Raw genomic sequence first — 20,810 nt, 5'->3', positions numbered from 1 at the left:
TCTCAGTGAATCTGCTTCCTGACTGGACAATCCACTTGCTGGAAACTGCTGAATAACAAATTAGTTGTATGTGACAGGTTTCAGGATGTGTAATTGCTTGTGCCACAGTTGGTAAAACATCTGGGGCTTACAGATGTGCTCGTGAATATCCAGTTATTGTTCAAGCACACAAACCCAATAAATGTCCCCAAACAAAATTCTTTTTGCTAAAAAAATATTAATTAGTCATATTTATAAATTATTTTATCAGGTTACAGATCTTTGCTCTTATTTGGAAGAATCATGCTCTTCTGTTTACGTACTAGAATAAGTAATGAAGCCAGATAATACTGAGGCAGGGAACTTGGAGAACGAGCACGTATTCTCTTGAGAACCTAATGGGCGAGATGGGCTAAGACCTCCCAGCTATTAATTACTGCTATTCAGCTGGAGCTATTTGTCTCACAACTGAATTATAGTAACAGACCACATAAATTCTCCTAATCCATTTCCGTGCAAAGTCAGATAGCCGAGTTGAAATTGCACGTCTGCCCCCAGAGGAAGAGCCATGGCACAGCTGTATTTCTCTTCCTTTGCAACGATTATTTGGAGGGATGTAGATGCTTGCAGCATCATCCACATCTGGACACTCATCTTACGGCTTGGCCAAAAGTGCCAAGTACCATCCCGTAGCAGTTTGCAGGATGAATGTTGGCTATAGGAAATTGTTATTTGCTCCTTTCAGAAACTACACGGTGGTGAATCCGGAGAAAGGAGTCATAGAAGTGGAGAGGATGAGCTGCCCAGGAATGAAGCTATGCTGCCAATTAAAATTTCAGAATGCCCTCTGGGCTGCCACTGAGGTGAGCGTTGCCCACGCTTCAGTGCTCCGCTCACGAGGGGCGTCATTAGAAGAGGCACAAACGAAGAGAAAGCCAATTAAATTAATAAAGCTAAGAGTGTCTGAAACAATAGGCGTCTCAGATGAGCAGCGTGACTTTGCCATCTCTGGGTGTATTGTTTCAGCCTATTTCTTAGCTGATACCTAGATCAAAGTCGTGCCTCCGGGTGTTCAAAGCGGTGGTGGGAACCTCGACTTTCTGAGGCGGAGCTCTCCGGGTCGCAGCATATCTGTACCTAGGGTTTCTTCTGGGAAATGTCCTTATCTGTAAGCGATAAAGGGAAGCAGTGAGAGAAACCATGCACTTAAGGGTGGGGTTTTGAAAGAGGCTCGAGGGATTTGCAAGTTGGTGGGAAATGGGTACCCAAGTTTTGTGTTCACCGTGGAAAACTGCAGCTAAAAAAATAAGAGTGAGAGAGTATGGCTGATTTATCCCTCAGAGCCCCTGTCCATGCCTCAAAAAGGGCTGTGTTGTCGGCAGTTCTGACACAATCATTTGACACAAAACAAACAAAAAATAGCTGAAACAAATTGAAATGTTCCTGAAGCTCAGTGTTTCAGAGAGGGGAAAAAAGGCCACGCTTGCTGAATAAATAATTTGTGTTGGTTAATTCACCCCACCCTAGCGTGGGTGCTGGAACTGAGTGAGAGTATAGATCTTTTTTTCCCTGTAGGAGAATAAGATATTTTTCTGTTCCCACATTGAGGTAAAGTTCAAATTTTCCTATTTTTTTCATAACAAGAAGTATAGAAAACTACAATTCAAAAACCTTAAAGCATTTTATATCCACCTTTTTGATCAAAATGAAATGTGTTGCTATTCCCCAAACTGGGTGCTCTATGTTAGTTTAGTAGATTTACGAGGTGTAGAGCAGGTGTGATTCCACGTACAATGTAATACTAGCTTTCCTTGAATTGACAGATTAATGCAAAATAACTAGCAAGATGTTTCAATTATCCTGACACATTTGGGATTTGTTGGGGTTGGTGGGGGACCCATCCGTATAGTTTATTTTTGGAAGAATTTTTAAAATTAAAAAAAAAAACCCCAACAGAGTCAGGGTTGTCAAGTGCTACTTTTAGATGTGGTGATGAAACACCTATAGTGGTGATTTTGATGGCTTTTGGATAGTGCATGTACTGCCCACAGCTCATTCTGGGGAAGGCAGTAACCTGCTTTCTACCTGCAGACAAAGCAAATGCTCTCCCGGGAAAACAAGGAGAAATCCGGGCTTTGGATATCAAAAAATACAAGTAAAAACTGGGTTTGGAACCAATTTGATCTTGGTCAGATACCAAATATAAAAAGGATGGAAGATGATGGAAATTCATAGAATTTTATGTGCTCTTTCACAGGACCAGAAGATTTCTGTGTATGGGTTGCAGGGCATGTGTCCTCTAAAGACTCCGCAGAAGGGTTTAGACACTCCTGCTACCGTGAGCTGCTTTCTAGTAATTCCTGTTGTCAAAAAGGTAAGGAGGAACCTAAAGGAAAAGGGGCATTAGTGCGACTAAGCTGTCTTCTGCCGGGCCAAGCTGCCAGAGTTCGCGTGGCTTGTCACTAGCTAGTGTTGAAGGACTTTGCAGTGCCCAGGAACATTTTGGCAGTGCGAAGAGAAGGTTTCCAGGTCTTTGTGCCTCTGCCAGAAGACAGAGGTGTGGGCAAGAACCTGAGTCGGGGGACCAAAGCTGGCACTTCCAAGCCTGCTGGGAAAATAGTCAAAATAGATGAAATTCTTCTGCAAGGAAGTTTTCCAGCTGTGTTTCCACATCACTGGAAGACAGGGTTTAGGCTGATGAAGCAAAGTAGAAGGGACATGAAACAATAATTAGAATAGAGATTTGTTAGCTGCTAATGCAGGACTGGGATATATCCTAGCTCTGGTTCCCACTCTTTTCCTGCTGTGTGTTCCTGCTGTCATTTGTGTGCACAGTCATCTTTAAATATTATCTAGGCTCAGCCACGCTTCTGTTCGGTTTTGAATGAGAATAACAAATTTCAACAAATCTAACAAATAACAAATGGGTAATAACAAAAGTTATATACTATCTGTGTAGTTCTGGAATTGCTAACATCCAGTTACTGGCAAGAGGAATCTGACATGACTGCCTATTGCGGGCAAGTCTTGGGAGATGTATAAAAACTGTTTTCAGGCTAAATTACCTCCGGTTTACTTACAGCCACCTCAAGTAAAAACACATAATTATGTTCCAACATTATTGGTAGCTGTGTAGTTTTTGCAAATGCCAGCAGACTGGTATGTGTCTAACAGCTCAATATGGAGCGGCTCTCGGAGCAAGGGTGGAGCTGCTTTATACCACATGCCCGTTATGCGTTATTGTCCATTTCTGGCTCGTTTGCTCGGACTGCTGCATCACTGCAAACTGAATCCGAGGCAGATGGTTAGTGTAAGGTGTGCTGCTTCACTTCCAAACATGGTGTCAGTAGGACTAAAGTAGGGCATAGATCTGAAGTTGGCACAGGGATGAATTTCACCCACCGGGAGGCTGCATCTGTCGGCTTTCTTTGGCTCACAGACCTGCAGCGTTTCTCTGCCGTGGGCTTTCATTTCTGATGTGTAGGGCAAATTTCTTTTTCATGCTGCCTGAGGTTTTGTCCAGGACAGTCGAATGAGTCTTTCACTTTCAGCTTTTCCACTGTCATACAGCTTGCAAAGCCATTCCTCAGGGGTTACGAGTGGCTTTATGTCTCCTGGTTTCTATTTTCAGTTTGTGGCTTGCCTAGAAAATGTCATAAATAATGCCAGGCTCTACAATAGTAATATTGAGTCTAGACACCTCCCTTCCTCCCCCGACCCTACCCAACCTTCCAGAAATCCACATCCCTTCAGCGCACTCCTTCTTAGTTTATTGGACTTACTTTTTCCTCTCTCCTTTCTATGAATGAGTTTGGCAGTGAAATAGCCAGAGCAGCAGCCCTAAGGATGTGCAGACCAGGTTGGCAAGAAACCGTTTCTCAAAACAGCCAGTTCTTCCAACAAAGCTAAGCGGAACGCTTACACTTGTCAAACTCGCTGTACGGCGCAGCAAGCTCTAGCAGGCTTATCACATAGTCATCATTGTCCAGCGGAGAAGAGAATTGCTCGCATTTCCCTGGGAAGAAAGCTTTTAGCTGATGAGATGTGAGGTAACTAGCAGTCAGAGAATTGCCGAGGGATGTTGCTGGGAAGGGGAATTCTTTACGACTGCCTTGGGAAGACTGATCCAAAAGAAATAGTTTCCAAAACTTGGTTTCTCATCCAAAGGAAGCATCATGGAAATTTAAAAGCAGCAGAGAGGGGCCCAGAGTCCAAAACTCACCCGCCAAGGAAAAGTCTTGTACAATTTAAGCTTTTTTGTTGCATGCTTTCTGTCACCAGTATCATTGTTTTTGGCAAACAATAAAATTTTCAGTAAAATTCCTTTAAAAAAAAAAAAAACCCAAACCAAATAAGCAGACAAACAGGTTAAAAAGAGCAAAACAAGATGCTTTCTGAATTGGTTTGCAGCAGTCTTACAAAGAGATGTTGAGGGAGAGAGAAATCTGAATGGGTGCAAGCCTCTGGCCTCTTGCAAAAACCTGGAACACACGAAAACAAAAGCTGCATTTAAAGGCTGCAGCCTGCCGCAGCGTTCACTGCCAGCAGTGCCAGACCCTGCGGGGAAGAGAGGAGGAGGTGACCGAGGCTGTGGTGTGTCGGAGGCTGGATTTTTTTTTTTTTTAACCTGCTCGCAGCGGCCGTCCCGATGGCTCCGAGCCTCGCGCTGTCCTTAGCTGCGAGGACAGGACGTCTGGAGCCAGCTCATCTCCTGCACATCACATACCGTCACAGCCCCGCTCAGAGGCCTTCCTCCCTGGCACAGCGGGACTTCTGGCAGGACGGGGACTTCAAATGCAGTTTTGTTGCTCTGTGTTTTTGTTGGCTCTTTGCGGAGCCCAAATGTTGAAAATGAATTCTGAGAAAGTTACTTAAGGTTTCTGGAGGCTGCTGCCCTGCCTGCCTTTGGTCACTGTTGTAATACCCTGATTTGGAGAGTTGTGCCTCGCTGCACCGACACCTAATAAAGTCTAGTGAGTCGGTGGCACCCATGGGTGGGTGGCCTTTGCCATAGTCTTCTGTGAAATGGGTCGCTCCCTTGTCTCAGGCGAGGGATGGCAGGTTGAAGGCATTTCTCAGCTTTTGAGTTCCTACTCCTTGTTTCTTAAACAGAGAGATAACAACAGTGGCTAGATAGAAACAGGCCTGGTAGCCAAGATTCTGAGTAATAACTGTCCCAAAGCATAAAACATCTTCCAGAGTCAGCATTACCACTAAAGCTGGGTGGGGATCACTGACACAGCTCTGCCCTGTTATGGTGCTGATTGCCCGGTGCCGGGGAAATTTGGCCTATGGAACCCAAAAAGGAATCTAGGTTCTGTTCTGCAGTAGCTGACACTAATCACAGAAATCAAAATTTTTTTTAAGAAGACTGTGCTTGGGTAATTCAGCATTTTCAAAATGAAATAAGACAAAATTATAGAGATCTCTGAAGTCTTTAATAGTGTCCTGTGTCACGCTAGGAGCAGTTCAGGTTGATGTACCCACATTATGGTTAATTTTAGATGTTCCCATTTCAATTTAAATTTTCCATTTTTAGTAAGAAATATTGTGCGGGGTCCTTAGGACTGAAAAAGTTGGACTATTTTCACATTTCAGAGAAATATGGGCTGTTGTGCTTTGTTTTGTTCTGTTTTAAATAATCGAACTCCTTTCCAAAGAAAAAGTAACCCAAAACCCAGCTTGTGCAAAGCATCGTGCCATGTTCCAACCTGTTGATGCAACTCCTTGGCAAACCCATATGCAGCAGCCTTTGCACCAGATCCACATGGCAGCAGGGACATGGCACCAAACACTGCAGGCCGTTTGGGTTTCTTTTAATTAGTGTTTAGAGACTTGGGACTGGACTGAGTTAGAGTCCAAGTCCCATTTCACAACTTTCCACTTGCTTCCCTAGTTTTTCCCATTACAGTAAAATTCTGCTGTGATTTGGATTAGTCATACAGGCTCAGCACACTCATGGTTTTACTCATACTTTGTATGCAGATAGAGTCTTTTTGTCCAAGACTCTTAATGAGCCTTGCAAACAGTGCTATCAATTAAACTAATACTTACCCCTATGGTATCTGCCCCTTGATATCTGTGAGCAATTCAAGATACTGATTTTGGCCTCCACAGGTTTAAGCAGCCTGGGAGCTATCTTCCACGGCTGGCACAGCCAACATCCCTGGAAGGGCACAGGCTTTCCCTTAATTTACGAGCAGCAAGGGGTGACGCCGAGTCCCCGTCCCATCTCGCAGAGGCGGCGGCGGCGCTGGCGTCCCGGGAGCGCTGGGAGGCAAGGCTTCCCACCACGGCCGGGCTGCGGAGGGGTGAGCTGCTGGCGGTTCAGCTGGCGGTGCTCTGTCTGGTTCTGTTCGCTTTGCTTTGCTTAGTCCAGCCAGATTGTAACAGCAGTAAAAAAGCCCTGGGCAAAGGGTCTTTTTTTAGAATTTATTGCTCCATGGGGAGGAAATAGAAAGGCCTTTGAGGTAGGTATTGTTTTATCTGCTTCACAGATGGGGGAGTTTCTGGTACAGACCCAAGGTCACGGCGAGTTTTGTTCCCAAGAGATCCATTTCCCAGTCCGTTTAACAGCATTTTGCACCGCTGTGATGAGCTGGAGGAGTCGGAGACCCAGCGAGCCGTGGCCTTCTCACCGGCTCCCGTCCACGGGACGTGACGGTATCCATCGCAGCAGTGCCACAGAGCGCTGCACCGGAGCTCGACGCCAGCCTTGGCTCCTGCAGCCAACACATCTGTACGTTTAGGGGCAGGTTTTTAACTACCTGCAGGATTGTTCGTGCCACTTGGCAGCCACTTTGTTGAACTGCTGCTGCTTCTGTGCCCTCCGCTGGGATGTCTGTGAGCTACCAGGGATCCCAGACCCAGAGCATGTCCCTGGGAAGAGTGGTGCTGTTAAAGCTGCAGACGTTGGATATGGAACAATCACTGTACGCTCTTGCTTGCGAGAGGATTGTTTCCCTCTCTTTCGGTTTTTAGTGCATTTCTTCCATTCCTGTCCTACCTGCACTGATAGCAATAGCTTTGCTCCTTTTTGGAAATGAGCCGGGTTTCTACAGCTGGATTCCTAGGATCACGATGGCTGTCTCTGAACGTACTCCAGATTGAATTTGTTAACCTTCAGGGCAGGCTGCCAGGTCCGTCTGTCCTTCCTTGCCAATAAAGAGAGAGGTAATACTGGGTGAGAGGAGTATGGCTCTGCACCAGGTTCTGTGTAATGACTTCTCTTTATGTTGCTGTTATCACTGAGTGATTTGGGGTGAGTTACTAGTGTACTTGCAGAATTGTGAGAGGCAACCAGAGCCTCTGGGATTGAAAGCTCTTGTATTGCAGAGAAGTAAAGAATCTGGATAGAGAATCTTCTGTCTCTTGCAGAACTCCTACGTGGTGCTGGCCGGCTTGTCGGATGGACTTGTAGCAGTGTTTTCAGTGTCGCAGGGCATCCCAGGGGACAGCTGCTCCTACCTGTGCTCCCACACAGCTAACAGGTCCAAATTCAACATTTCTGATGACGACCCCCGGCAGAACCCGTACCCGGTGAAGGCCATGGAGATCACCAGCAGCGGAGCAGAGGTCTGGTACAGCAACGGCCCTGGCATCCTCATCATAGACTGTGCCACAATGGAGATCAGCAGGAGGCTGGAGCCCTTCAGCCCGCCCTCGGTGATCACATCCATCGCCTGCAACTCCGAGTGTCACGGGGAGGAGGTGGTGTGGTGTCTGGACGATAAAAGCAACTTCCTGGTGATGTATCACGTTACCACCTACCAGCTCTGCGCGCGCTACTTCTGCGGAGACTGCAGCCCCCTCAGAGACATGTTTACAATCCAGCAGCCTTCGGCAGCCATCCCAGCTACAGCACCTATAAACCACAAGGCAATGGAGACTAACCCGCTAGTGGACGTGAGCATTATCTGCAGCCCGGAGGTTGGCACCCAGATACTAAACCACCAGGACTCGCTCACAGATTATTGCTCTGTGTCTTCCTACTCCTCCTCGCCTCCTAACAGAATAATCCGGTGTCCCTCCAGCCTACCCAGCTCGCCCATGAGCTCTTCCAGTGTGCTTCTCTCCACAGATTTTGAGGAGTCTGACAAATTTCATGAGCTGAAGCCTTCTCTGGATCACGATGCTGTGCCTGCAGGTGACAACATGCAGCATCTCCAAGCCGTCAAGATTCTTCCCGTAAAAGACCTCATATGGATCCCCAGGTAAGTGGGTCACTTATCAAAGCAACTTCGTCAAGATCCCTCCTGGGCTGAAGGTGAGATTAGCTTGGGCTAATTCAGGAGCTTTTGCATTCCCAATATGATTCACCTGGCCAGAAAGTCAAGTTACCATTAAGAAATTTTGTTCCCAGTACAACGGTACATTGATTTTCTACCCCTTTTTAAAGCTATCTAGTGTTGAACAGGATGGCCCCATCCAAGCTCTTGCCAGATCGATTGCAGCAGAATGAGAAGGTGGGTGGTAAGACTCAAAGCACTGTTTCCCCAGCTACTGAGGAAACAAAGAACAGCAGTCTGAGCTTCCTTGCTCAGACGCAACCCTGGCACGTCCTGTTGCCTCCTGTTGACCTGATGGAAACCACTGGAAATCTGATTTTGCCTGTCACGAGGACTGTCACTGTAGTGGATTCAGGATGGCCCTTGGTGGCATCGCAGTGCCCGCTTCCCTGCAGAAGGTTGTGTAACTGCAGGAGGAATTGTAGCAGAGAGGATGGATGTCCAACGTGGATCTTCCTAAGCTGTCAGCAGCCCCCACTGCTGAGTACATGTGACATATCCCTTGTTTCTCTTCTAGGAGAGGAGGGGATATCATCGTCATCGGACTGGAGAAGGAATCCGGCACCCAGCGGGGCAGAGTGATCGCTGTGCTGAAGGCCGGGGAACTGGCTCCCTATGGGTGAGACTGACTGGGCAGCACCTGTCACACCAGTTTCCAGGGGTACCAGGGTACTGGGTGGCAGAGGGTGGCTCTGCAGGCTCCAGGGGCTCTTGGGAGCTTCCTCTCAGCATCCAGCAGCATCTGAGAAGCTCCCAGCCGGAGCAGATGCAGTTGCTGGTTGCACATGGAGGCATGCGCATAGCATGGCAGGCGGTGAGGGGACGGCACTGCGACCACAGTCTGGTCTCCAAAAGCCCCAGAGACCAAGCACCCCTGTAACGAGACAGGCAGGACCGTCTGGCACAATGCGATAAACGTCGGTCTGATCCTGCCTGGTGCTGACTCCCAGTGCTCTGAGGGCACCTGGCAGGAGGTTGCTGGAGCATGGCAGGCTCAGGCCCTGTGTTAAGAACAAGAGGTGTATTTATGCGGGGCGCAGTGCTTGTCTGTGGCTGCATTCACGTGGATCAGGTTGACGTTCTGGCTCTAAATGAGCACCTTTGTGCTGTCAGCAGTGGCAGGACGGGGGAAGGCTCCTGGAGCACAGGGGAGAGCAGTTACATACATTAATTTAAAATGTTCCATACAGTGAATGGGAGTCCAAGTAAATAAATAGCTGCTAGAGAGATGGGAGTGTTCCTGCTGATCGCTTAAATACCAGTCTGGGATTGTACTATTTATGTCCAAACAAATGGAGGTTAAGCAGTGCTAAGGATTATAAATCATCATTTATTACCTCTAGGCAAACAGAACAAGAGATCAAAGTGCTCCTGCCATTCCCTCTACTTGCGAAATGAGTGTCTTTATCAGTTAGTCGGGAGTGGAGTATTCTCTTTATTGCTCACAGGTACTCTTAGGTTGATTTTGTTTTACCCAGATTAAGTGTGGAGTTAAGGCGAGGTGACACGGCCACCTCAGACTTGTCCTGCTTTGCTGCCTCGCAGCCTGGCCGGTTCAGGCACTATGGCCGTTGACTCACCCTCTTTTACCGGCAGGATAAAGGCTAGCTGATAGTGCCTGCCTCCTCCACGTGCAGAGCAGGATAGGGCGGTGAGGTGGCTTCTTAGGGGCAGTTTGTGATAAAAACCAGCTGCCAAGGACAGTCCTTGTTGCCAGTGCTCCCCTTCCAGGGGCCCTTCTGGGGAAACAGTTTGGAGCCCGTCTTCCCCCGTCTGCTGTTGGAGTGGTAGAAGGAGCCCAGCAAGGTTCCCTTGAACCCTGCAAGGACACAAGTGTCATCTTCTGCCTGGCCACCACCCCCTGGGGTATCAGCAAGGCCAGCTTCAACCGGCGGTGTTTGATCAGGTCACACGCCCAGGGGCCATGAAGAGAAGCACGCGCGAGGTGATGCTGTCATGCAGGACTCCCGCACCTTGCGGGTCCCTGGGCTGTTGCCGTAGCCGTGCCTGCTGGTCCGCGCTGGGGGCTCGTACCCCAAGCAGCCAGGGCTGGGCTCCATCCCGCTTCCACGCTGCATTTCAGGCTGCAGAGGCTCTCGACAGCGCTGTTGCATGATGCAGGATGTTTTGAAAATGCCCAGCTGGCAGCAGGCAAAAGAGGCTGTGGCTTTAGCAAACGGGGAGATTAACAGCAACTTCAAAATGTCACGGCAGACTTAAGCACCCACCTGCGTGTTCAGGCACTTGAATCCCTTTAAAAATCTTTTCCCGTGTCACTGAGCCGCTTGCTTTTGCCGTGACATAGTTTCTGATCCGTCTCTTTGTTACGTTCTCCTTTCTCAAGGATTTGCAGCTTATAAAAAGAGATTGGGTAGCTGGAAAGGAAAGGAAAGCTTGTGAGTCGGTGCCTCCCAGATGAGCGGCGGTGTGCTGTGTTAGCAGAGCTGCTCTCCGCTGTAACGCTCTGCTCTGCTCTGTTCTTCCTTCTCCAGGACGCTGGTGGATGCTGCTCTCATAGCAAAGGACACAGTTGTGTGCTGCTTTGAGAACGAAAACATGGAGTGGTGCCTGGCTGTCTGGAGGGGCTGGAGTGCCAGAGACTTTGACCTTTTCTACCAGGCCTACGAAGAGCTGGGAAGGCTTGAAACCTGCATGCGAAAAAGAAGGTAGTGCTTGTGGCACTGGGAACCGAGGCTCGACAGGAGACGGAAGCGTCCTGCTCTGAGCATGCCCGGACTCCAAGAAGAGCCCCGGCGAGGGAGGGGACGAGGGGCGCGTGGGGGGAGCGTGCGTCTGGTTTGCTGCTAATGAGCCCTGCGGGGTTCCCGTGGCTGGAGCCCCGTCAGGGCTTTCGGGGACTGAAGAAACTGGTGTGAGCAGGGCAGGGACGAGCCTGGGAGCTGGGCCATCTCTCCGCTCTCTTGCTTCCTCACGCGCTCCCCTGCAGCACTCGAGAGCAGAAGGTGGAGGTGGCTGCAGTTCTGCTCATGCCTCTATTTCTAGTTTCTCCTTCCCTGTTTTAAATTCTTTCCTCACCTTCAGCATGCCCTGGCTGCTGCTGCTGCTGCTGCTTTTATAGTGTATATTGTCAGCCAGGAGAGCTCCGCTCACCTCAGCGGGCTCTTTCCTGGGAGCCTGAGCACGTTACGGTCCCCACTGCCTGCTGGCCGGCGGTGCGGCTCGCTGTGGGCTAATTCACCCTGCTCCCGGGGGAACTGCATCTGCTGGAAGCCCTGTGCTGCGGGGCCGCTGCCCACATCCCTGCAAGTTTGTTAGAGGCTACTTCAGGTGTAGCCCCTGTTGTGACTGCTGTGTAGAGACATCCAGGTGTAAGAACCAGCAATGAGCTTTGGCTGGCCACTGCGTTTCTGGTTTCTAAAAGCTATTGTGGTACAGTGTTACCGTGAGAGAGCCTACGATAATCTGCCGATAATACTGCACAACCTCAGTGAGCGAGAGCGATTTAACTGCACTGTTGCAGAGCCAATTGTAAATAGAGCTGATACAAAGCAAAGCCACTCGCTTTGGAAGAGAAGGGAGCCCTGTGACCAGGAAGGTTTTTGCTCTTCTCCTCTTGGTAAATACACTCTGGAGTATCGGGAACACAATAAACTTAATTTGTATCTCTGCAGCTTCTGCTCACCGCAGCTTTTATTTTATCTTCACTAGTGCCCTGGGATGATGTATTGGCTCTGAATACGCTTAGTTATCCCGTTAGCATGTACAGCAGTGTAAAGTGAGCCTGGCTCAGCACCCTGTAAAAAAGGTGTACAGTTCGAATTTTGGACCTTTTTTTTTTTCTATCCCAAGAAACTTGTGTGAGCCTCGGCAAGGCTGGCCAAGGCCGAACGGGCAGGTTAACCCTCTGGTTCACATTTCTGTTGCAGGCTGCTAAAATATCCTTCTTCAGAAATATAGAGTATATCTTAAAATAAACAGATTCCTCCCCACAACGACACTGCGTTGGTGACACTTTTTATTGGCGGCCCGTTCCTGCATCCGCTGCAGAGTGTCGGGGTTTGCAGCGTCCGATTAAAATGCATCATCTTGCTGATGAGCGTAGCTGGAATCGGGTTTACAAGTCCAAGTTTACAAGTCCCCTCACTCGGCCTCACTGGTCTCGGTCCTGCTGCGGCGGCGGCAGCAGGTTTGCGCCCTGGTTTGCTCTCCCTCGCCAGGACAAGCTCTGCTGCCTGTTGTCTCAGGGGCGGGGGAGAGGTGGCTCAGGCTTCGCTGCCGCTGCGCTTTGACAGGCGTTTTCACAGCTGCCCCGAGAGCTTGTCCTGACGCAAGCTTACCTGTGAGATGATGGCTGTGTCAGGGCTAATTAACTGTGTTTCCCTGAAACTGTGTCACCTGCCTCCTGTCCCGCCGCGTGGCCCAAAGCCCGCACGTGCCGGCCACGCATGCCCGTCACCCCAGCGGGGGTTCGACCATCTCACGGGCACCTTCTCCGGGCGCCGGACCCCTTCGACGCACACCTACAGTTTCAGGAGCCATCCTCGAAGCACCGCCAGGGGCTATAGAACAGCTTGTACTGTCATCCGGCCTTGCAGGTTTCCTTTGAGTAAACACTGTCTGGAATAGCCATGACCGTCCCTCATCGCCTCTCTGCAGCAGAACACCTCGAGCACCGTGCTTCTTCCAAAGCCGGCATGGGGCTCTGATTCCCACAGCCTCCCTGGCTCCCACAGGGCTCAGCCAGAGCCTCCCCAAACCTTTGGTGGGCACCGGCCGAGGCCCCGCCACAAAAGGGGCTTTGTTCCGCTCGCTGCGGCGCGCTCCCGAGCTGCTACTGCAGGCAGCCATCGCGCGCACCTTCCCACGGACGCAGCGCGACGTCCCTGCTCCAGAACCCCGCTGCCACCAAGAACCCCACTGCCACCAAAAACCCCGCTGCCACCAAAAACCCCACTGCCACCAAGAACACCAGCCGGCTCGGGATGGTCGGGGAAGGGAGGGGGTGGGAGAGAAGCACCGTCACTGCGCAGGGGCTTGAGAGGTCCCCGCTGCAGGGACGGGAGTGAGTGTGTCCCGACACCTCCTGGGAACAGAGGGTCGGTCCCCAAAAGCGACTGAGAGCCCGAATGCCACTGACCTGCAGTCAGGGCAAAATCCTCCCCTTCAGCAAACCTCAAACCTCGTTAGCACAAGGCTCCATTAAGTAAACAACGCACGTGCTCCGGGAATAAGTTTCTGGGGCAAAAATAAACAGAAATTGAAAACAAAATGAAAAAAACACCAGTTGAGGCAGTTTAATTGAGATTTTGATGCTCATTCCCAACCCTCCGACCAGTGAAGCTGGTTCTGCTCCTGGCAGGGCCGACGGCAGGTTTGGGTGAGGGGCGTCATCCATCCCTGGCGAAAGGGATGGGGTCAAGGCCAAAGGCAGGAAAAGCCCCAAAACCCAGGAGCAAGGGGCTGCCTGAGCCCCAGGCGCTGGTGACAAAAGTCCTGGTTACCGATGCTTGGCCCGGGACAGCCGCATGTATCGCAGCCCTCGCCATTTTATTTCAGCTTCTAAAAATGAGCCCGAGCTGGGAGTTATTCCTTCAGCTGACCGAGGAGAGACGAGAAAAAAGCTTCGTTTTGTTTTGTCAATGGCAGGTTCCCCCCAGCCTGTCTCGGAGCGCTGGGAGCGCACCGAAAGGGCTCGGCGCTGGGAGGGGAACGGCTGCTCCCGGATGAGATGAACCCGCCGCGCCGGCAGCGGGAGGGAGGTGGATGCCGAGGCCATTCGTTACCCGCCGAGGCAGCAGCGAGACACGCAGGACCCTCCGCCACCAGCGTTATCGGAGCCGTCGGCGCCGGAGGCCGCTCAGCCGCGGCTGCCCAGACCCCCCGCCCAGCCGCGCCCCATGAGCTGCACCCCGGCTCTTCCCTGAAGCGCTCGGCTGTCCTTCACCTGCTCGAAAAGGAATGGCCATAATTACCACCCGTACACCGATTGCCGTTCCTGGTTTCGGCTGTTTCTCTGCCGGCATCGGTGCGGTGAGTGGGATGGGTCAGGCCCTGGGATGGAGAACGACTGCTGTACCCAGCGCCCGGGTCCCGGTGGGGCTCGGGGCACAGCCTGGACATTCGGGGGGGCCAGGCATGACGTGGAGGCAGATTGCTGGTCGCAGCCCGTCTCCGAGGTCCCACGTCCTGGTGCTCGCTCAGGGCATTTTGGGGACCCAGCACAAGCACCCCAGCACTATGGGTCCACCAATCCTGCCAGCCCGGGGCTGTCCAAAACCAACCGTGTGTGGGAAAACGGGGCAACATTAAAGCTAATTCTGCTAGAAAACGAAAGAAGGGCCCGTTCTTTGCCCCAGTGCTCACGCTGCCCTGGGCAGCAGTGCAGGATTGGGCCCAAACGCCTGCAGCAGCTCCCAGACCCGGCTGGTGGGATTACACCCTGCGGGTCTCATCACCGGCACGTCCCTCCGGCTAATCCATTGCCTGTGAAGAAAGCCACGGAAAGGGCGATTTAACGGTGTCAAAAGTTTCCCAAGTCCCGGCCAGATAAAACAACCTTGGCAGAAAATAGGTGCCCCGCGCGGCCGCAGCGACCGGGGCCAGCCCCACAGCGTCCCCGGGGCTGCGGCTCCTGTGGAACCCGAAAGCGGCAGCTCTGCGGGCACCGGGCTGCTCCGGGCACCAGGAGCAGCGGCTGGGCGTCGGGCAGCGCGGTAAGAAGGGTAACAAATCCAATCATATTTTCTAGCCTTGCAGCAAGATTAGAAACTAAAAGGACTTTATTTCCCTAACCCTTGAACAGGCCAACTCTTCCGCAGCTCCTCGGCGGTGCCTGCCCCGGCCGGCGTCCCGGCAGCGCTGGCAGGGCTTGAGCCGGTGCAGCGGGGAAGGCGTGGGGGCTGCTGCCCGGGTGGGTTCCCGCTCCCCCTCGCTCTCGCTGTAACGCCTCGCTGCCGCCGAAGACCAGCACGAGCATTAAAACACGCTGCGATCGCCTGCGCTCCCCCCTGCCCGACGGCCCGGGCAGTTCTTTGTGCTTTTGAGGCTTAAAAATGCCATTTTCAGCTGCATTTTTCCAAGAGCTGGGTGACGCGGATGTTTTCTCCCTTCTCTGTTACATTCAATATGCAGAAAAAAAGTATCGTAATTTCATGTATCGGCGCAAAGCCTACCTCTCGTGCCCCAGTGACGAGCAGGTGGGCATTTACACGTGAGCTGGATGCTCCCTCCATCCCGCGCTGCACCAAGGGCTCCAGCGTACGGAAAAAATAAGTTCATTTTTAAGGGACAGGGGAAAGGGGCAGCGCTGGCTGTTTTGTATTCCGCTACCAAAAGGACAGAGGAAATTAGTTTTCTTTAAGCAAACTTTAAAGGACAGGAAATACTGTGGCTATTTCGGGCTGCCAGCCCGTCCTCGGCTCACCCCGGGGCCGCGGCAGTGGGGTGGGGAGCCCCGCCGGGCGTCGGGGGCACAGCCGGCACCGTGGCCCTGGCTTTGTTTTGCGGTGGGCAGGAGAAGGCTGCCACTCTTCGTCACCCACGCCTAACAAAATGACTTAAAGATTTAGAAGAATTTTTAAAAGATTTTTTTTAAATCTTGAAGAATTAAAGATTAAAAAAAACCCACCACAAAACCCCCAGGAAAGCGCCATTCCCAAGGGGCTCAGCCAGGTTCACACAACCCCGTCCCCCGCCCTCCCAGCCCAGCGCTGGTGTCGCCGGGAAGATGCTTCTCTGTGCCCGTGCTGAGCCCTTCCCCGATTTTTTTTTATTCCCCATCACTTTTTGTGCTTTTGTGTTTACAGCAGCACCTCATCAGGCTCCATCGAGCTTTGGGCCCTGCTAATTTCTCCTTCGTGCCACGCTGTGACACTCCCGCTCCTTCCCACCGGGCCGGCGAGACGCAGCCCCGGCAGCGCACGGTGACGGCCGCGCTTCCCCGCCGCCGGCTTCCCGGCCAGAGCGGCTCCGCTGGCCGGCCGGCCCCGGGGCCGACCCTTCGTTAGACGCGCGCGGTGCCCGCGGCCCACGCGCCGGGCGACAGCTCCTTCACCCCGCCCGCGCGGGGCTGGATGGGGGTTTGCAGCGGCCGAGGGGTGGAAGGAAGGTGGGGGACACCCGGCACTGCCGCCATCCCCGGCCGACGCCGCGTCCTTGCGGGGATGCGCTGACTGAAAGGATTTATACACAATTCAGTGCCAGGGCTGGTTTCCCCTCTGGTTTTTTGACGTTGGGGCCTGTTACGCGGCACGGCTGAGGACGGCGTTTCGCCCCACACCCCGTCACCCCCGGGCCTGGTCATTGTGGTGATGCGGGTGGGACTCTGCACCCTTAAACACTTCAGCGCGATCTTCCAGCCCTCACAAACCCTCCTCCGGGGACGTGCCGGCCTGACCTCGGGAAAGGGGCTTTTCCTTTGATTTCCACCCCGCTGCCGGTCCACCCCTTACGGCTGCGGCGAGCGGGGCCCCGTGCGAGACCAGGACGCTTTAATTTGTGCCAAATTCTTTCCAAAAAATAAACCTGCCTGGTCGTCTTGTGCAAACACTGCCCAGCTCCTCGTTTCTACCCGGCTTCTGGTGCCCTGGGAGGCCGCGGCAGCCATCAGGCAGCTCCGCACGCACGCCACGGCCCGCGGGGCGGTGGAAAACAACAGCAGCGAAAACCGGCTCAGCTTTGCCCAAAACCACCCCGAGAGCTTCAACTGAACCCAGGAGCGGAGAAATCCCCCGGGGGGGCCTCCCCCAGGCCTCGGAGGTGCCCGCGCGTCGCTGCCGGCCCCGCTACCACGTCCCTCCCCACCGCCCTCCTGCCCCCCAAAAATCCCAAAGGGAAGCGTCACCCCACAGGTCCCGCTGCACCGGGGGCTGCGGCAGCTCCGGCACAGGCTCCTGGCACCGCTCAGAGCTGCTCGGAGAAAAAGCAATTAAAAAAATTCAATTAAAAAAAAAAAAAAAAAAGCAAGTCCTTCCCACCGAAGCTCACCCCTGAAACCACCGTTCGCATTCGGGCCTCGGCCGCACGGGGAGGTGGGAGGCTGCAGCCTGGGCGAGAGCCGAGGGGATGGGGATGAAGATGAGGATGAGACCAGGAATGGGGATGGGGATGGGGCCGGGGCCGGGCCGGGGGGTTGAGCTCACCGGGGGCAGGTGCTCAGCACCGGGGGAATCACAGAAGAGCGGTTTTGGCGGCGGGCAGCCGGCCAGCGCACGCAGCCGCCCTGCGAGGCCGCAGTCCGGGTTCCCCAGGGCCACCCCGGTCCCAACGCCAGCAAAGCAAACAGCCTTTATCTGCTCCGTATCGCAGCGCGTTGGCTTTGGGAGTTTGTTTTATCGCGGAATCACTTCAAACCGTGCCCTTTGTGTGAGCCCTCTTAAGTCGATAAAGCACAGAGGTGGTGGCATTTTTTTTGTCTTCCTTTTCTAAAACAGTCGGCGAGAGGCGCGGCAGGACCCGGGCAAAGTCCTCCCAGCACCCCCGGCCGCGCGGTGGGGACCCCCGATTTCCAAGACGCTCGAGCCCAGCACGCTGGAAATGTTGGAGCCAATTCAGGTCAATTAAAATTGAGGTTTTTATTGAATTAAAGTGTGAAAGTAAATACAGCCAGCCCAGTATTCGGTCTGTTATTTTTTTGATGTTAATTCAATTTTTTTCACCCTGCTCATAAATGTGATTTAAAAGGTGGTAGAGATTCCTGGGCTGGAGGAGAGCCGGGAGATGGGTTTTGGAGCTTGGAAGGGCCGCAGACGGGTTTCTTGCACCTGGGAAAGCATCGGCAGCAGCTTGGACGTGAGGAATAAAAGCGCTTCTGGCAGCGGGAGCCGGGTGAAATCCCGTAAAAGAGTCGGGGAAGGAAACCTCGTGGGATGCGGCTGCCCTGCAGCTCGACACACCTTGGCCGGGGAGCCTAGGAAGTCTCCGAGGCTGCCCGTGCCCCGTGGAGGAGATGACCTTCGAGCTCAAACCGGGACCAGAAAAACCTGAATTTGCTCCAGCCGGCGCAGTAACGCGTGTCGCGAGCCTGCAGACCTGGGTACAAAACTGCGCGTTCCAGGCGGGCCCGAGGCGGGCCGTGCCCCAGCGGCGCAGAAACCACCGCGGCCCGAAGCGAAGCGGAGCAGGAGGGTCCCGGGGGGAGCTGGAAGCGTCTGCCCCCAGCAAGGCGCTCACCGGCTCGCCAGTTTTAATGCTTCTTTCCAAAAAGCTCTCGAGGGAGGCTGGCTGGGCGAGCGGAGTATTTTTAGCGAGTATTCACGCGAAACGACCTAGGCTAATAATTCCCAGCGTAAAGTCGGGGCTTCAGCAAAAACCCCGCCTGAGCAGATGGGGATCAGCAGCGCTTTCGTGCCGGTTTTGCTGAACGGAACCGTGCGGCCAAGTGCAGGGAAGCTGCGCGGAGCCTGGAGCTGGTCGCTGATTTTTCGGGGCCACAAAACCCCACCGTGCCTGAAGGGCCAAAACTCGGAATCCTTCCACAGGCTGCGACTCTGCAAACTTACGTATAAATATTTAACCTGTAAATAGTCGCACCGAGCGCGACGCTCACCGAAAGTACCGCGCCGCCTCGCGCGGACCCGCACTTTCCCCGTGTCCTTTGCCTCTTTTCGCCGTCGTTTACCCTTGAGCAAAGAAACGAGCTGCTGGGAGGGAAGTGCTGTTAGGGAACGGCGGTAATAAAGCCCGCTCCCCCGCCGTTGCCTCTCCCTACAGCTTCACGTGCAATTTAACCCCAGCGACTGAGGAACGGTCATGAACAAAGAGCCAAGCGCAGCCTCAGGACGCCCCAGCTGGAGGCTCACGGTGAATTTTGGCCGTTCCCCCTGAGAGCCCACAGGACAACCAGGCTCTCCTCTCCACCCCACAAACGTCCCTACCAGAAGGAAGGACCAAGGCTGGCTTCAGGCTCCTTTGCAGGTCCCCCCCGACGTTCAGCTCAGCCCCGCCTGTTCATCAGCTCCATCTTCTGCAGGTGACAACCACCCCGGAGCTGAGCGGCTGTCAGCCTGCCGGAGGACAACCCCTGGGGACGGTCACTGCCAGAGACCAGGCCCTGGGGAGCGCCGGGGTGGGGACCTCAGGCCCCTGAGAAGCAATGTGCGGCTGGGGAGCAACGATGCCTGAAGGATGAGGATGGTGATGGGTCGCCCCACCTGTGCCTCAAACCATGGTCCCTCACCGGTCACTGCTGGGAGATGGCCACTCCCGCAGCGCAGCAGACAGAAGGGCCCCCAAAGCCCTCCAGAGCCACCGACCAGCCAAGCATGAGCCAGGGGCCAAGGCGAGCGGAGCCAATGTGGGCGAGCAACCCCCGTCTGACACCACCTCTCACCGTGAGCCCCAGGCAGACGGGAATGGCAAAGTGTTTCCGAGCTTTGACTCGCGAGTTCATCCTCTGAGCGGGCGCGCCGGACAAAGCTCGCACCCCTGTGCCTCCAGAAAAGGTGGAAGGGTTCAAACCCAAGTGTTGAAGGGCTACAAAGCCTGGGTGGGAGTTTTAGTGCTGTGACCATGCCTGTGACCAGCACGGCATCCGACATGAGTTACATACCCTGGAAGAATGAGGGAAAGAAGTTTCTTGCATTTTTAATTGGTTTAATGAAGAAGAGAAGCATCTCAACAGATGGCAAACCTCAAGTGGCCCTGGGTCACCACGTTCTTCAGTGTCAGGATGACACCATCTCATTTTCTCAAACCTTGTTCTTCTTAATGGACTGGAGGCAAACCCTCCTGGGTTTTCCAACACCAACTGGCTTCTCGGCATGAAGTGAGCTTCTCTCCGAACCAAACAAGCGGAGTAAACTGCAAATGAAGTGTTCCAGCCCCAGAAGGGATTTGTCGGAGGCTGGGTTAGCACTCGCCAGCCGATGACTTCCACCTGTTTAAGCTCCTTACAACCTGGGCAGCAAATACGGCTTATTTGGGTATAAAATGGGTTTTATAAGGGTAGACTTTATCAAAGACGGTTATAATTCGAAATTTAGCTTTAAAATGGATTGCTTTTAAGCTGCAAGTCCGTAAAATATGTGGTCAGTCATCAGTAAGATGTGGGGCCTCAAGAGCTGCCTGCAAGCTTGGTGTAAAACTCACTTTTAATGCTGCTTGGACAGATTTGGTAACTGAATCAGAACTGCAGCAACTGAACAAAAAAACCCCAATACCAGATGGGTGCTTTTCATTAAAAGGCTTTGTCCATTTACATGCATCCTGCTTTTACCGGCTGTTATGGGCTAAAAAAAGTCCTACATAATCATAAACGTTAATAAATACCATGTAATTATAGGGCTTCCCTCCCCATTTTGGTACAGTTCTTTAGGGTTCATAGTCTTCAAGCTCTTTTCTGTAGCCACAAACACTAGTTGTGGGGGTTTTTTTTCCCTTCCTTTGTGGGAAGAAACACTTCTGTAATCCCTAAGACTTGCTTTGGGACTTAATTTTTACATAAAAAAGCCTCACATCAATATTGAACAACTGTGATAAAGCTGGCAAAGCTATTAAAAGTAAATGCTTGACACAATCATTATGTTTACTGCTTTGAATACACAAAACATTAAGAAATTATTCAGCCTTCTTGTCATCGTATGG

At 52.7% G+C, this 20,810-nt stretch overlaps 1 protein-coding gene across 1 annotated transcript in view; it reads left to right on the top strand.

The window, feature by feature from the left end:
• LRRK1 (leucine rich repeat kinase 1) overlaps positions 1–11,213 on the top strand; it is a gene marked incomplete at its 5' end in the record, with an annotated part of 77,396 nt that extends 66,183 nt beyond the window's left edge. Inside the window, 5 exons of the mRNA XM_082005150.1 lie at positions 725–842; positions 2,237–2,353; positions 7,357–8,192; positions 8,785–8,886; positions 10,760–11,213. Of these exons, the coding sequence (XP_081861276.1) occupies positions 725–842; positions 2,237–2,353; positions 7,357–8,192; positions 8,785–8,886; positions 10,760–10,937 (1,351 nt within the window). The 3' untranslated portion in view covers positions 10,938–11,213. The remainder of the gene's footprint in view (positions 1–724; positions 843–2,236; positions 2,354–7,356; positions 8,193–8,784; positions 8,887–10,759) is intronic.
• Between the last annotated feature and the right edge of the window lie 9,597 nt (positions 11,214–20,810).

Source organism: Phaethon aethereus, assembly GCF_964289735.1.
Source record: "Phaethon aethereus genome assembly, chromosome: 12".
Classification (NCBI taxonomy): domain Eukaryota; kingdom Metazoa; phylum Chordata; class Aves; order Phaethontiformes; family Phaethontidae; genus Phaethon; species Phaethon aethereus.
The sequence above is the reverse complement of the archived record's forward strand: the minus strand, read 5'-3'. Positions and strand labels throughout refer to the sequence as shown.